This window comes from Vidua chalybeata, chromosome 6 (genome assembly GCF_026979565.1).
Source record: "Vidua chalybeata isolate OUT-0048 chromosome 6, bVidCha1 merged haplotype, whole genome shotgun sequence".
NCBI lineage: Eukaryota > Metazoa > Chordata > Aves > Passeriformes > Viduidae > Vidua > Vidua chalybeata.
The window spans coordinates 56,657,877-56,673,196 of record NC_071535.1 but is presented as its reverse complement, the minus strand read 5'-3'; the positions used below and the strand labels follow the sequence as shown (position 1 = coordinate 56,673,196).

The following is a 15,320-nucleotide window of genomic DNA, read 5'->3' as shown; positions in this document are numbered from 1 at the left end:
TTCCGTTTTCCTTCCTCTTGAAATCCAGGCCTTGAATAATTCTACCTTATATTCTTATTTGTCAAAGTAGAGGATTCATCAAATATAGGGAAAAATGGAACAGCAGCCAGTGGGGGAATCAGACCTACATCTGTCAAGAAAAACCAAGAGGCTCTATCATATCCACAGTTCTTCCAAAATAGCATAACCAACATGACTTCAAAGAGTTAATACCCTGTCTTAAAAGTTCTGTTCAAAGCAGGCATCCATGGTACCATGAGGAAATAGATTCCAAGACACGGAAAAAAATGAACTTTTAAGATTTCAACTACAGTACCTAAACCTACATACCAAGTCTCTGCCTAAGTCACTTAGAGCTAACTTAGCCTGGTGCTCAGTTCCACCCACTCCGTCCCTCTCCCTGCTATGAAAAGCTCCTGACTTCCGTAAGTAACAAATCTTCATCCCAGAAAAATGGGCAGGCCAAGAGATTTTACCCTCTGATGTGGCATCACTGACTTGCACAAGAAAGAAACAGTCTTGCACTTTAAACTGGAATGCAGATTTTACATATTTCTCAACTAAACAATGCCACAGGCAGAGCCATTCTGCAGTCCACACGCAATCCCTGCTTGCTCACCACCTCTCAGCATCCCTTGGTTCCATGCAATTCAGACCTCTGGGAACTGTCACCAATACCAAACAGTCTTTTCCACTCCTCTCTCAGAAGGAGCCTGTCTATTCCCTGCCCATCGTTAGCCACAGAAAAAGCAAGCAACCTTGCAAAAGAATGTGTTTTCCTCTGCTCTAACTAAACCACCCCATCTCCTGGGATTTATCAGCATTTCAGGGAGCACTGTACAAGCAGCACACTCACTCCTGCACGACCTAAGCAACACTGTTGCCATGGCAACTCTGATAGCTTAGTTCAGAATAAAACTCCAGAAATGCTGAGCACAGAGTTCCCAAGACAGAAAAAAAACCAGCCACATTTGCTGCCTCCATTTGGGGCTCTTTCACAGCAAACAGCACCCTAAGACAGGTCGCTTGTGGTTTTGTGTAAACACACTGAGTTAAGCTATTAAAATCATTAGCATATATGAATATGATATAGGCTCCCACACCATGAGCAGTACTGAACACTTCCCATATCCTTTTGTGTTGTAGTAGAGATGGACACGACACTCCAAGGTTCAAGCATCAATAGCAATCTTTATTGTTCACAGCTCATATTTATATGGTTTTGAAAAGCAGTGTGTTGTTCACAATTGGCTGGTGACTTGTTGCCACCCAGTTCAGTGGCCAATAGCTGCCCCCATACACGCTCCCCAGAGACTGGCCAGCATCGAGTTCTTGCAGTTAAGTCCTTCCACTTTCCAGTGCTTTCTTCCTTAAAGATTTTTACCTCCTTTTCTCACAGGTACAGGCTGATCAAGTCAAGGTCAAGGTTACTTGTGTCTGTGAGGCCTTCAGGCCAGCTGTTAGCCATCATAGTTCCCCCTTTTTGTTTTTCAACTACAAAGACTGTCTTTATCATGCTCTGCCAGGCCTTTTGCAGACACAATAACAAAAACGACACAATGAGCAAAACAATTATGGCAATACAAAAAATTATAAGCCCAGTTGGAATGAGGCTCTTCACCTAGATTGATAAACTTAACCCTTCCAGCCAGTGATCTATCCCAGAAAATCCTCCATATAACACATGCCATCAAACTCTTCACAACTATGTCCGTGAGCTAACAAAAGAAAAATCAATAGCATGCTGCATGCTATCTACATCTATAGCCAAAGCACTCAAAATTAAGGAAGCTTCATTTACCCTTTTTGCTACAAAGCAAGCCAATTATTTGATCCAGAAACTATCAGGGGTAACATTTTGCTTTATTGTTCCAATTCTGTCTCACATATCATGCTGCAGTGTGTAATTACACATCCTTCTGCTGATAATGTCCCTAAAATGTCTAACTCTTGGGGTTCAAGTAAAGCAACAGGGAAATTGTCATCCGAAACATCCCATAGTTCCATACAGGGGGTTTTAGCATTACAATTGTTCTTGGAAGAGCATCGCATTTTGACAACATTTTGTGTTACTTGTATACTTTGTGTGCCATTCAAGGATACCCCCACTAAGCAGGCGTGAAAAGGTTGTTCTGGTTGTGCCACAGATGCGCAAAATCGCATCTGATTCAATGCATGGAGCAACCATACCCAAACATTGTTACTGTTCCACAGCCATCAGCTGAGGGGCCGTCAGAGAGGCATTGCTGGTTGTGATCCAGAGCAGAGGTAGAGCAAGGTGCACACACTGGGCAGGTACCCATCGAATACCGGCACCTGTAGAAACACAAGCATAAACATGCCCCCAGGTGACAAGGTCCCAGGGACCTTCCCACTTGCTGGTAATGAGGTCCCATACCCATACCTTAGGCTTCGGCAACTGGACATCACTAGAGGACTGCAATGACAAAAAATTATTTAAAATAATAGGGTTTTCAGAGTTTGGCAATATTATAAGGTGATTCAGTGTATACAGAGCTTTGGCCACCCTACTTCGAGGGGTTTCACCAGACACTGTCCCTTTTTTGTTTTTCAAGAATGCACTTCAGAGGGCTGTGGGCACGCTCGACAATGGCTTGGCCTGTAGGGTAATGAGGAATGCCAGTGAGATGCAACATGTCCCATAATTGCAAGAATTGATGAGTTTTCTGCGAGATATAGGCAGGGCCATCAGATTTAACAGTGTGGCCAGCGCTGCAGCAGAGCAGGGCCCAGCCCAGCCCTAGCAGGTCATGTGGGCCATGTGGTGGAATGCAGCCTGGCCTGGCCAGTGTCCAGTTACCTGTTCAAAAGCCAGAAGCAAGAGAGCTTTTATTCATTTTAAAATGTGATTTCACAGAGGTGTGTTCAGCTACCTCAAGTGGTTTAACAAGGTGTCAATATTCGAAACTAGCCAGCTGATTGGTTCTGTTGGGTCCAGAGAAAGCTGTTAGCAGTCCTCACAGAAAATCACTTCCATAACTGATGGATTTTCTCTTTACCTAAAAACCAAGCTATGTTAAACCATGACATTCTTCACCCCTTGTCTCTGTGAATAAACTTTTAAAAAGTATCAAAATTACATTCAATATGCAACTTCTACTTATAACAATAAAAACTACTAAATTAAACAGAAGGAAATAAATTCTTACACTAAATTCTCCACCCCTAGACCTTTCACTAAAATTACAATATAAATTTTCCACTATCATTCTATTTAAACTTATGACTTAATACTTGCTTTGCCCTTTATTTCTCCTAATTAATCATTATCTCATAGCTTTCACCAATTGCATCCATTCTCCACCAAAAGATGTAGTGGTTTCGGTAACCGGGCAGAAACACCAATTAAGTGTAATGGTTTTGGTTTGCCAATCCCGGTTTTCCAGCCAACACACCAATTAATGTAGTGGGTCTAGCACTGGCCAAATGCCAGTGCACCCACTAGAATTATTTACTCATTTTCTGTTGCAAGATAAGGATTAGGAGGAGGGCAAAACAGGTTTTAACTAAAAAACAAGCTATGTTAAACCACAACACTTGGGAAAGTTAACTCAGGGTCACCTTTAAGAATATTAAACAAGGATTATAAATGTGGGGTAGTTAACCCTAAATAGGGTCATACCCAGTTGATGATACCTAGAAGTTTTTGTGCATCATTTAATGTTGGGTCTTGGTTGAAAATTGAATTGTTTGTAGCTGTATTGTTTAGTCTAACATTTTAACTCCTAAGTATTTCCATGGGGGTTGTTGTTGCACCTCTTCAGGTGCAATTTGCAACCCAAACTCTTGCAGTGCTTGCATCAATTTTGGCTGAATCTGTAAAAAGCCTTCTTTGCTGCATGATTGACAGAGAGCACTGTAAATACAAACTTTGGGATATCATCAGGATGTAAAGGAATGGTAAAGAAACAGTCTTTTAAATTGACAATCAAAATGTACCAACTAGCAGGTATCATAGTAGGAGATGGCATTCCAGGCTGTAAAGAACCCATATTTCCATAACTGTATTAATTTTTCTTAAGTCATAGAGTAACTTCCATTTACCTGATTTCTTTTTAATAACGAACACAGGGGTGTTCCATGGACTTGCTGATGGCTCAATATGTCCTTGATTTAATTGTTTTTTAACCAACAATTAAAGAGAATTCAGATTTTCTTTTTCAAGGGGCCACTGATCAACCCATACAGGTCATTCAGTGAGTCATTTTAAGGCTAACGTAGGATGCTTTATACCCTTCAGCACAGTGGCCCCTGTTAAAAATCTGTTCCCATCCCCATGCTGACAAGACATCCCTTCCCCATAGGTGAGTGGCACAGCAGTAACACAGGGATGGGTCGTGGATGTCTGTTCTTCTGGATTTTTAACACAGGCTTACTACTCAAGTAACTTTGTGTGGTACCTCCAAGGCCAGCAATAACAGATCCTACAGCTGTGGTGGGCCATGACTGAGGCCATGTGTTAGCAGATATGATAGTAACATCTGCTCCAGTATTTATCATCCCACTAACCTTGATGTGGGATGGATTTGCCTGAGGCATTGTAAGAGTACAAACCACGTTTGGTCTTCGATCAGATACAACCTAAGTCCAGTATACTTTAGGTTCCCCCATCAAGCCAAAGTCTCAGTTTTCTCGCAGCTTTGAGTCTGTTTTGGGAACACAAGACTTGAACAAAGTACAAGTTGAACAATACAACTTTTAGCTGGAATAGGTACAGGAGGAGTAGGTGTTGATACCATAGCACATATTTGTCCAGTATAGTCTGCATCTCTAACTCCAGGGTGGACAAAAATACCCTTTAACGTTGCACTTGATCATCCTAATAGTAATGTACTTAATCCTTTCCCAGTAGGCCCATGGGCCTTGAGGGGGATTTTATATACCTTTAATGAGTCTCTAAGTTATAATGTCAGTGATAGAAACATCCATGACAGCTGATCCTCTTGTTTTCCCTGTGAGCCGGTCACATAGGCCTGCACTGAAGAACGGGAAGGTGCTTGTGTCTGCAAGCTCTTCCCCTAGGCGCTCTTGTTCCTGTTTCCCTATCCACTAAGAGGCTGTCCATTAGCGTGGAATTTAGACTTGCATTGCTTGGCAAAATGACCGCGTTTTCCACATCGGTAACAGTTTCCCACTACAGGCACAGGTCTCCGTTTCTGGCATGTTCCCAATGAGTTGGACCTATGGGGACAATTTGCTTTCCTGTGGCCTAGTTGCCCACATCCATAGCATTGGTATGACCTTAGAGTAGCTGCCAAGGAATCACCTAACAAATCAGCAAACATTTTATAGGATACAGTTCCAACTTCAGCACATGCATCAATCATTTCATCTAAGGATGGATTTTTTCTTTGTAATAGGTCTATAGCTTTCTTGCAGTCTTCATTTGCATTGTCTCGTGCCAATGACAGTATCAACAGATTTTTTGCATCGTTATTTACTATTTGCTTTTCCATTGCATCTTTTAATCGTTCTATAAATTGCATATAAGGCTCTTTGGGGCCCTGCTTAATTTTTGCAAAACTCTGAGTTGGTGTTGCCAATGCCATGTTTCCCACTTCCATCAGGGCCTGCATTCCTAAATCTGTTGCCTGCGCCAATATCAAAGGATTTAGGCGTGCTTGCAACTGTGGGTTATTTACGGGAGGCAATCCCAGAAGTTGAGGGACCCCTGCCCCAAAGCATGGATCTTGCTTCGGCAGCGCTAAATTACGCAGCCCTTGCTTTTCCGCATATTGCTCCCAGGTGGACTCAAACATTAGGTATTGCATCGGGTTACAGAGCAACCTCGCTATTTGCTTGATATCAAAGGGTGTCATTTCACCTTCAGCTAGAAGCCGTAACATCCTTGCTACGACTGGAGAGCCCAGTCCATGTTGGGTGGCTAGTTGGCGTAGCTGGGAGAGAATTTTAAAGGCGACACGTATGTAGGGTGCAGTCCCATTGTTTTGCAGCTCTTGGCCACTTGAGAACAGTGGCGATGCAGGTAAAGAAATTAGTTCAGCAACTTCGTAATCTCCACTAGCAACTGCCATTGATTTCATCTGTTGCCAAAAACTAACTGGATTGTATGCTGAGATAGTAGCCCCAGTCATCCCACACACAGGCTCTTGGCCACCCAAGAACAGACGGGGCATTGGTACAGAAAGTCGTTCAGCGATTTCGAGATCCCCACTAGCAAATGCCTCCAATTTAAAATGCTGCCAAGACCTAACTCGATCATATCCTGAGATAGCAGCTGACACTGGTTGCATGGTAAAAACATCCTCCTGAGGGTCAGCAGGGGGGCGACAACTTGGGCTTCGCCTTTTAGGATCCCACAAATCTGTTAATGGAGGGGCTTCCTTGGGCTTCTCAGGCTTTGGCTGTGGACACGGTGGGATGCAGTGTCCTGCCACTCCGAGTGCTGGCAGCTCCCTGGTGGAACTCTCAGCACCGAGCACCGCTTGGCTCCCGGCTCCTGTTTCCATGCTGAGGTTGTGATTGGGCCTATCAAGCACTGGCGGGGCTGTCAGCAGAAGTTTATCATCACTCCAGTCATCCATAGGCAGAGGAGGAGAGAATGGGTTTGTGGTAACCAGGGGTGCAGGACACGGGGGTGTAGGTGTACATGGCACAGGCGGAGTTGCAGGGATAGGAGGCACGGATGACGGCTGCTTCCCTTCTAGTTTCTCGCCCGTCCTTTCCACCTGCGAACTCGATGTGGCACCTACTCTCCCAACCGCTCCCTTTTGAGCTCCACTATCACCGGGTGTCTTGGCACATGGTGCCGGTGGTGCCTCAGCTGCTGCTTTTGCATTTTGCTCAGGTTTCAGCAGTTTCAAGGTATCCAGCACCAGCCTCCAGGAAGTCATAATATTTTTAGCAGTCTCATCACCACGAGAGGCTGAATCAAAAATCAATTCACCAGCCCGTTCCCAGTTTTTAATAATAAATGCAGCTTCTATGGTGGCATCTACCCCATGGTTCCTACACCACTGCAATAAAGTACGGAGTGCCTTTTTATCACATTTTATCCCTCGTTGGACCAACATAAGGGTCCATACACTCACTATAGCTTTTTCTTCGGTTGACACTTGAGCTTTTTCTTTGGTTGACACTTGAGATCCCATTGTCCCCAGCGGCCCACCTTCTTAATTGTAATTCCAGACCTTTGCAACTCTCCATGCTTCAGAATATACTCCTTCACACACCGGAGTCTCCTGATTCACAAGTGCACTCTTGGATTCTGGACTATCTTCCTTCAGTTCACTCTGAGAGAAAGCAGGAGCTGGGACTCTCTGAGCTACCACCCCGTGAAAGGGCGTTGAGGCCAGGTGGGCAGCCCTGTTAAAGTCACACGTGTCCTCTGGGTTGGCACAAAGGGTCTTGTTCTTGTAGGAGCCTGTCACAATTGCATCCTCACTCAAACGTTCAATTCCATTCAGCTCATCCTGGAAAAAAACAGAAGAGACAGTGAAAGCCTGCAGATTTTATGACCATTTTTTTTTATTTAAAAGCTGAACATTTCCCCTTCTTCCACTCCACCACCTTCCAACATGAAAAGGACATTCAGCCTTCATGAATTCTACTTAGCACACAATCCCAGAATGCACCGGCTTGAAAGGGACCTTAAAGACCACCGACTTCCACCTCCTTGCCATGGGCAGGGACACCTTCCACTAGACCAGGTTGCTCCAAGCCACATCCAGCCTGGCCTGGAACACCTCCTGGGACAAGGCAGCCACAGCCACAACATGATATTTCCAGTCTCATCTCATCATCACCCCCTTCCATTACTGCCATGCCAGCCAGCAGTTTAGAATCCTTGTGTTTCACACGTGCTGCCAGTCCAGCCAAGCTGACTCTGACAGCAGCACAGGCTGCCTTGGTCTCTCCTGGGCAGGAAATCTGCCAGGGGCTGAAGTGTTTCCTTACACAGGCTGCTGCTGCACTTTCCTTGGCACTCAGAGAATCCACAGGATTAAGAACAGAGAGAGGCTGACGGGCACTTTTCTGACTACGATCTGCTGAACAACTAAGAAGAAGTTACAGTCAGTTACATATTTATTAGAACAGCTTCCCATCTCCAACAAATTCCTCTCAAGAGTTTAAGTCTACTGATCACTTCAATCAACCAATTTCTACTGCAGAACTAGCAGTAAGCAATAAATACAGCTCTCCAGCATGAAGCAAGTTTATAGAGCAGCTTAAACAGTTGCAGGTTGAAGATGAAAAACAGAAGAGTATTTCCTCATCATGGACTCTATGAGTCATTAAATAAAATTTACCAATATAAACAAAACAAAACACACACCCCCACACATCCCTGCAGTTATCAGTTATTTCAGCTGCTACAGGAAGGGTTTGATGCTTCCGTTTTCCTTCCTCTTGAAATCCAGGCCTTGAATAATTCTACCTTATATTCTTATTTGTCAAAGTAGAGGATTCATCAAATATAGAGAAAAATGGAACAGCAGCCAGTGGGGGAATCAGACCTATATCTGTAAAAAAAACCAAGAGGCTCTATAGTATCCACAGTTCTTCCAAAATTGCATAACCAACATTACTTCAAATAGTTAATACTCTGTCTTAAAAGTTCTGTTCAAAGCAGGCATCCATGGTACCATGAGGAAATAGATTCCAAGACACGGAAAAAAATGAACTTTTAAGATTTCAACTACAGTACCTAAACCTACATACCAAGTCTCTGCCTAAGTCACTTAGAGCTAACTTAGCCTGGTGCTCAGTTCCACCCACTCCGTCCCTCTCCCTGCTATGAAAAGCTCCTGACTTCCGTAAGTAACAAATCTTCATCCCAGAAAAATGGGCAGGCCAAGAGATTTTACCCTCTGATGTGGCATCACCGACTTGCACAAGAAAGAAACAGTCTTACACTTTAAACTGGAATGCAGATTTTACATATTTCTCAACTAAACAATGCCACAGGCAGAGCCATTCTGCAGTCCACACACAATCCCTGCTTGCTCACCACCTCTCAGCATCCCTTGGTTCCATGCAATTCAGACCTCTGGGAACTGTCACCAATACCAAACAGTCTTTTCCACTCCTCTCTCAGAAGGAGCCTGTCTATTCCCTGCCCATCGTTAGCCACAGAAAAAGCAAGCAACCTTGCAAAAGAATGTGTTTTCCTCTGCTCTAACTAAACCACCCCATCTCCTGGGATTTATCAGCATTTCAGGGAGCACTGTACAAGCAGCACACTCACTCCTCCACAACCTAAGCAACACTGTTGGCATGGCAACTCTGATAGCTTAGTTCAGAATAAAACTCCAGAAATGCTGAGCACAGAGTTCCCAAGACAGAAAAAAAACCAGCCACATTTGCTGCCTCCATTTGGGGCTCTTTCACAGCAAACAGCACCCTAAGACAGGTAGCTTGTGGTTTTGTGTAGACACACTGAGTTAAGCTATTAAAATCATTAGCATATATGAATATGATATAGGCTCCCACACCATGAGCAGCACTGAACACTTCCCATGGCCTTATGCAACCTCTGCTGAAGCCTCTGTCTTCAAGCTGCAGCACTAATTGCTTCCAGGCTGACAGATTTTTCAATTCTTCTAGCTCGACAGGCTTAAGTACTCAGCAAAACAAGTCCCAGTTTTAGGAAGCAGCTTTGAGAATTCCAAATGCAAACCCCCCAGCTCCAACTCAAGACTCACATCATTTGTGGCTGAGCTGACTCGTCCACATAGGGGGTGAAACTGGGCAGTGGGTGGGGCACTTCCGAACCAGAGCTCACAGTGCTGCGAGGACGCTGCGGAAGGAAACGCAACATTAACAACACAGTGATTCTTTTCACTCTCCACATCCCTCTGCATTCTGCATCTCCCTTTTCCTCATCTTCTGCTCATTTGGAGGTTTTCTTTTAGAGAAAACTAAACTTGATGGAGACTTTTCCAAGATGAATTCCCTAATGACACAGTCACAGCCCACCAGCTGAACACTGGCAACTAAAAGGCGAGGCACACTCCTCCTGCACGTCCTCACCAGCCCCAGTTCCTCTTATTCTGAGGGAATGTTTTGTACATATTGAGGGAGATATATACACATTATCCTGGCCAGGCTGGGTATTCCTCATTTTCCACAGATGCCACAGTTCTCATTTGACAGCCAAGATTGTCCCAATTCTATGATAATAGTAATTCCCTATCCACCAACAGCCTCCAGAATTGTAGTTTGGTTTTTTTTTCATTTTTCCCATCAGAGACCACTGCAGCATCACAAAAATCCCTTAACAGTGTTAAGAATGAAGTTCTGTATGTCTAATTAATAAACAACAATATTTAATTTAGCAGCAATTTTAATTGAACAGCAATTTTATATAAATGAATACAATCAAGTATATTAAATATAATGACGCATATAAAAAAAAATTGGCAGTGATTAATTAAGTATGATTACGGTTCATATAAAGCATAAGCAAAACTGACCAGGGTACGGGGAGGGCTTCTCACCATGCCTCACATACGAAACAAAGTAATCCAAACACAACTTATATACTGTTTGCTAACACAGATTCATCAACATTTTTCTGTAAATCTCCTTCTGTTTTCGATTCTTGGAGTCTATGTCACTATTTTGCATAGTGCATGCTCCACTGGTTGCTAAGGAGTCTCCTGGCTTTTCGGTGGTCTTTTCAGAGGAAGACTCGCAGTCTTCCTCGCTGCCCTCTGAATAACCTTTACAGGTTGTACGTGCACTAAGCTTTGTGTTATGTAAGTAAGCATTATGTTCCAAATAAGCCTTATTATTTCATAGATAAAACCACAACTTGGATTCCATACCTGGAATCGTCCCAGCTTTGCTCATTCCAAGGCCGATTCTGTTTTCTGGAATCGTCCCAACTTGGATTGTCTCAAGGCCAATTCTGTTTTGGGATCTTGCTTATCTCAGTACTACATCCTGTATCCTGTTTTCTACACGTAACATCTACAAAGGGACCCATCTGCTTTGTAACACTAATCACATATACTTTTTTATTTCATAACAATTATTTTCTAAAATATTGATATAGTAACAATTCAGTTAGCACGAACCATATCCATTTATCACAACAGCTTCCAAGGTCTGAGGGCGATTGAGAGATGGGACTTTGCTTGGTGCAAGCAAGAAGCCAATTTATTGTTTCTACAGCTCAGTTTATAAGCTCCTACAGCTTCAGGTAGAATTTTCCACTGCCAAAGCAATAACCACAATATTTATGTTTCCTGGTAACACTGCTCAACCAGACTTGCATGATTTGCTTTAGACAAAGCACAACATTCTTTCTGGTTTCTCCTTTACATTCTGTTTGCTGTTCCCAGGGCTTCAGGCCCACCAGGTGCAAGATGTCCACACCATTCATTGACTGTGTAGTACTTTTTGCTCTACTGCTCAGCTGTCCCCCCACAGAAGTCCAGTAGTAAAGAGAAGAGGTAGAATTTAGTCTGAAAACACACTACTCTCATCTGCCTATTTCAATTCCCTGAGACTCTTCAGCACAAAAAAAGTTACCTGCTGGGAATACTTCACCAACTCAATCCTCTTTTCCATCATTTCCCAAACTGCTTCCTGAGGCATCTTGAAACCAGCAGAAAGGGAAACCCCTTCTTCCCTGTGCAGGTTTTAATATGTCAGAGCATTCACCAAAGGTTATTCTTGAACTGCCCTTCAGTGGGGCAGAATTAAACATCCTTCTCTCTTCTGCCAGAAACAGGATATTTTATTCCAGTAAATCTAAGAAATTTCATTAAGAGGGGAGCAGAGACTACTCTAAGGGCAGACATTAAAAGAAATATGGAAGCATCCAGAGACCAGAATGAATGTTTTAAGCAGCATAAAGAGACGGGCAAAAGAAATTTTATATTAATACTTCTTCCTCACTCTTCTCAGCTATATTAAATCTATCATTTAGTTAACTTTTCCATTCATTTAACCAAACTGCTTTCTATCTGAAAACAATGTTCCTGGAGTTTCCCTAAATTTTAGCCTGGTTGCATCCCTCACTCATTCAAGATTTCCTTACCAAGCTTCACTTATAACAATGTCCATATTGAGAAGACGAAAATACTTTCATCATCTCAAAGCCTGAAGTTTTTAGCTTTTATGTATTCTTCATGTATTTGTGATTCTGTACACTGTTAAATGCCTCAATGTAACTTCCAGCACTTTCTCACAGTGAACAGGCGCTTATTGGCACATTCCTAAACTTTTGCTAACTCTTGCCTGTTACTTCTCCAAGGACATTTTATTTTACACCACGTAATCACTGGCATAATAAAGGTAGGGGAGGAGGGCAGAAGACAGGGGGGGAGATTACCTAACCAACTGCTCCTCTCATTGGACAATAATGGCCAGATATTCCAATTGCCCAATCCTATCAATTGGAAGGATTGAATTGTGAGCACTGTTTTTTGCCATATTGTGTACCTGAAGGCTTTCAAGGAAAGCTTTGCTTTTACATTGTCATTCTAACATGGTCTGGAAAAGCTTCTGTTCCACACCACGTGACCAACAGAACAGACCACTGGGGACACAAGCACCATAAAGTCACCCTAGGACATCCAGGCATCAATCTCGTGACTTGCTATTCTTCCTTTCTCAGCTACAAAGAACATGGCAACACTGGGGCTTATCTGAGCACCTGTGAATCAATCCTGATCTCACAGGATTGATTCCCTTCACACAAGACCTTCCATCACTTCTCTAGAACAGCCTAAACACCTGTAGCACAGCTGTTCCTTTTGATGTTTACTTTAAGCCATTGGAAGCTACTCTCTGTCATCCTATTGCCAGGATAAATATTCCATTGATAAAGCACTTGAATTCTTTTGATCTGCGCTCTTCTGTTTTCCTCACAAGCACTTCAAAACAAGATGTGCAGAATGCTGTACATGCCTTCTTTGCACAAGACAGCCAGCAAGCTCTTCCTTCACTTTGTATTTCCAAAATAATTCAACTCTTACGCTTCTACCTTATGGATTTAATTAATTCCTGGCTTCTCTCCCCTTCCAGGGCTCATGTTTTGCCTCTTACATTCCTTTTCCGCCCTCCAAACATTTCTGTCAATTCTTCTGCTTAGCAAGAATTTCCTTTTCTTGATTTTAAAACTCCACAGAGTTTTTTGAACCTTATTTGAGCAATATCAGCCTGCTAAACTTGAATTGAGTACACATGGCCAGGGACTCTTTAGAAGGACAGCAACCATTCACAAGGGCATGCAGAGACAGGACAAGGGGGAATGGCCTTAAGCCAAAGGAGGGTGGCTTTGGATGAGATATTGTGAAGAAATTCTTCCCTGGGAGGGTGCTGAGGCCCTGGCACAGGTTGCCCATATAAACCTTGGCTGATCCTTCCTTGGGAGTGCCCAAAGCCAGGCTGCGTGGGGCTTGGAGCAACTTGGGCTAGTGGAATGTGAAACCAGATGATCTGTAAAGTCCCCTCCAGCCCAAACAATTTCATAATTCTATATCTTAATCTGCAATAGACACAAACCACAGGCAAAGGAGAAAGATACCACCTCTGTTTTGGGGTTTAGAAGTCATCAGCTTACATATACCTTCCTCTTTTTTCCTCATCCATTTACAGCCACCTTACCCTGCTAGATTTCTGAGGTCCTGCACTGAGTTCTTTCTGCAGGCTGGACATCACCTGTCCCTGCCTGAGGGGCTGCACAATCTCCCTGGTCAGGAGGGGGTGGCTGTCTCCTGGGACATGACCACCTCTCCTTTAATCCTGTCTTTAAAAAGAAATGGATACCTCTAAGGCGAGGTAGTGACCTGAAACCTGACAGAGAAAGCTTTTCTAAGCCCATTCACCCCGAATTTCTGTGCAGCTAAAACACACTGCTTAAATACCCAATTATTAGAGGGACTTGGGGGCTTAATTCCCTACTACTGGAAATATACGGGAAAAAAAGCCCATCGTGACAGTGAAGAACGGCAAGCAGGCCATATGAGCAGCAAAAACCACTAAGATTAAGCCATCTCCTTCCCCACTGATTCCTCCTTTCCTTGCCCCGAGACTCCCCTCACTCTCCTCACAGGGGCTGCCGACGGCTGTGCTCCGCCCAGGGGGAGCCTCAGCCAGGCTTAGTCGGGACCCTCTGGTCCTTCACCGCTTAGACGAGCGGGTTGCAGCAGGCGGGAGGCACAGCCCAGCCTCGAGCCCTGCCGGGGGGCGGCGGGGCACAGCGGCGGGGACTCCCGGGCACCGAAGGGAGGCGAGGCTGTTGGTTCCCCGGGACGCACCGCCCCACGCCGGGACCGGGCACCCCGCGCTGTCCGGGCACAAAAACACGTCTCAGAGCGCCAGAGCCGCCAGCGCCAAGTACCTCATACCCTAAAGCCCCTCACGGATCCCACACAGACACAGTCCCTCACGGACCCCCACAGCCCCTCACAGACCCCACACAGCACCTCGCAGACCCCCAGAGACACCCACAGCCCCACACACCTCACAAACTACAGCCCCTCACGGATCTCCGAGTACCCCTCAGCCCCGCGCGCCTCACGAATCCCGCAGCTGTCAGTCCCGCACACCGCACAACTTAGAGCCCCTCAGCCCCACAGGAATGCCACAGACCCCCCACAGCCCCTCATGGGCTACACACCTCACGGCTTCCCGAGCGCTCCTCACGGGCACGGCAGCCATCAGTTCTGCGAACTTCACAGCCCCCCACACACTCCACTGATCCCCGAGGGCCCCTCACGGCCCGCCGCTCTTCAGCCCCCACCCCGACCCCACAGGCGCGCAACCCTCACGGATCCCACAAACCTCAGCCCCGCGCATCTCACAGCCCCTGAGACCGCCGCAGTTCTCCACGGACCCCACGGACCTCGGCCACGCACACCTCTAACTCCACAGCACCTCAACCCTCACCTCCTTACAGACACCACCGCTCCTCAGGCCGCCTTAGCCCAGGGCTCCGCAGGCTCCGCGAACCCTTCCCGGACCCGCCCCCACCCGGCCGGACGTACCGCACACAGTTCCCGGCCGTGCGAGTCCCCGCCAGCAAAACAGCCAAGTACAGCCGCCGCCTTAATATTCAAGCCTCTTCCGCCTCCCCATTGGCCACGCCCCGCCCCCCGCCCCGCCGATTGGCGCTGTCCTGCGTCGCCCCAAGGCATCACGGGAAATGTAGTTTCCGCCTATCCAGCGCCAGCCGACGGAAAAAAATAAGTAATTTCAAAATTCATGCGCTCGCAGTTTATCTCATCTGAAAGGCATACTCCTGTTCCTGCTCGCGTGTTTTCTCGCCCCTTCCCTCTGCTAACTGCTGGCACTCACTGATTCTCCACGTTATATCTCTGTCT

At 45.3% G+C, this 15,320-nt stretch overlaps 1 protein-coding gene across 8 annotated transcripts; it reads right to left on the bottom strand.

The window, feature by feature from the left end:
• Positions 1 to 1,171: 1,171 nt before the first annotated feature.
• Positions 1,172 to 15,038, bottom strand: LOC128789575 (uncharacterized). 8 transcript variants are annotated; one of them, XR_008431449.1, is made up of 4 exons: positions 14,985 to 15,038; positions 9,687 to 9,781; positions 4,066 to 7,454; positions 1,172 to 2,316 (listed from the first exon to the last, which is right to left on the bottom strand). XR_008431449.1 is itself a non-coding variant. In XM_053945717.1 (4 exons), the coding sequence occupies exon 4, from the start codon at positions 7,131 to 7,133 to the stop codon at positions 5,064 to 5,066; it is 2,070 nt and encodes a 689-aa protein (XP_053801692.1). In that variant the 5' UTR covers positions 7,134 to 7,454; positions 7,939 to 8,038; positions 9,687 to 9,781; positions 14,985 to 15,038; the 3' UTR covers positions 1,172 to 5,063. The 8 variants fall into 8 exon arrangements, 7 of the variants coding, with proteins under 7 accessions (XP_053801692.1, XP_053801691.1, XP_053801693.1 ...); XM_053945717.1 differs by adding an exon at positions 7,939 to 8,038 and having other exon boundaries at positions 1,172 to 7,454; XM_053945716.1 differs by having other exon boundaries at positions 1,172 to 7,454.
• Positions 15,039 to 15,320: the final 282 nt, after the last annotated feature.

Bases quoted from the DNA above. Each gene is read 5' to 3' on its own strand.
- LOC128789575 (XM_053945717.1), bottom strand. From the start codon at position 7,133: ATGGGATCTCAAGTGTCAACCAAAGAAAAAGCTCAAGTGTCAACCGAA.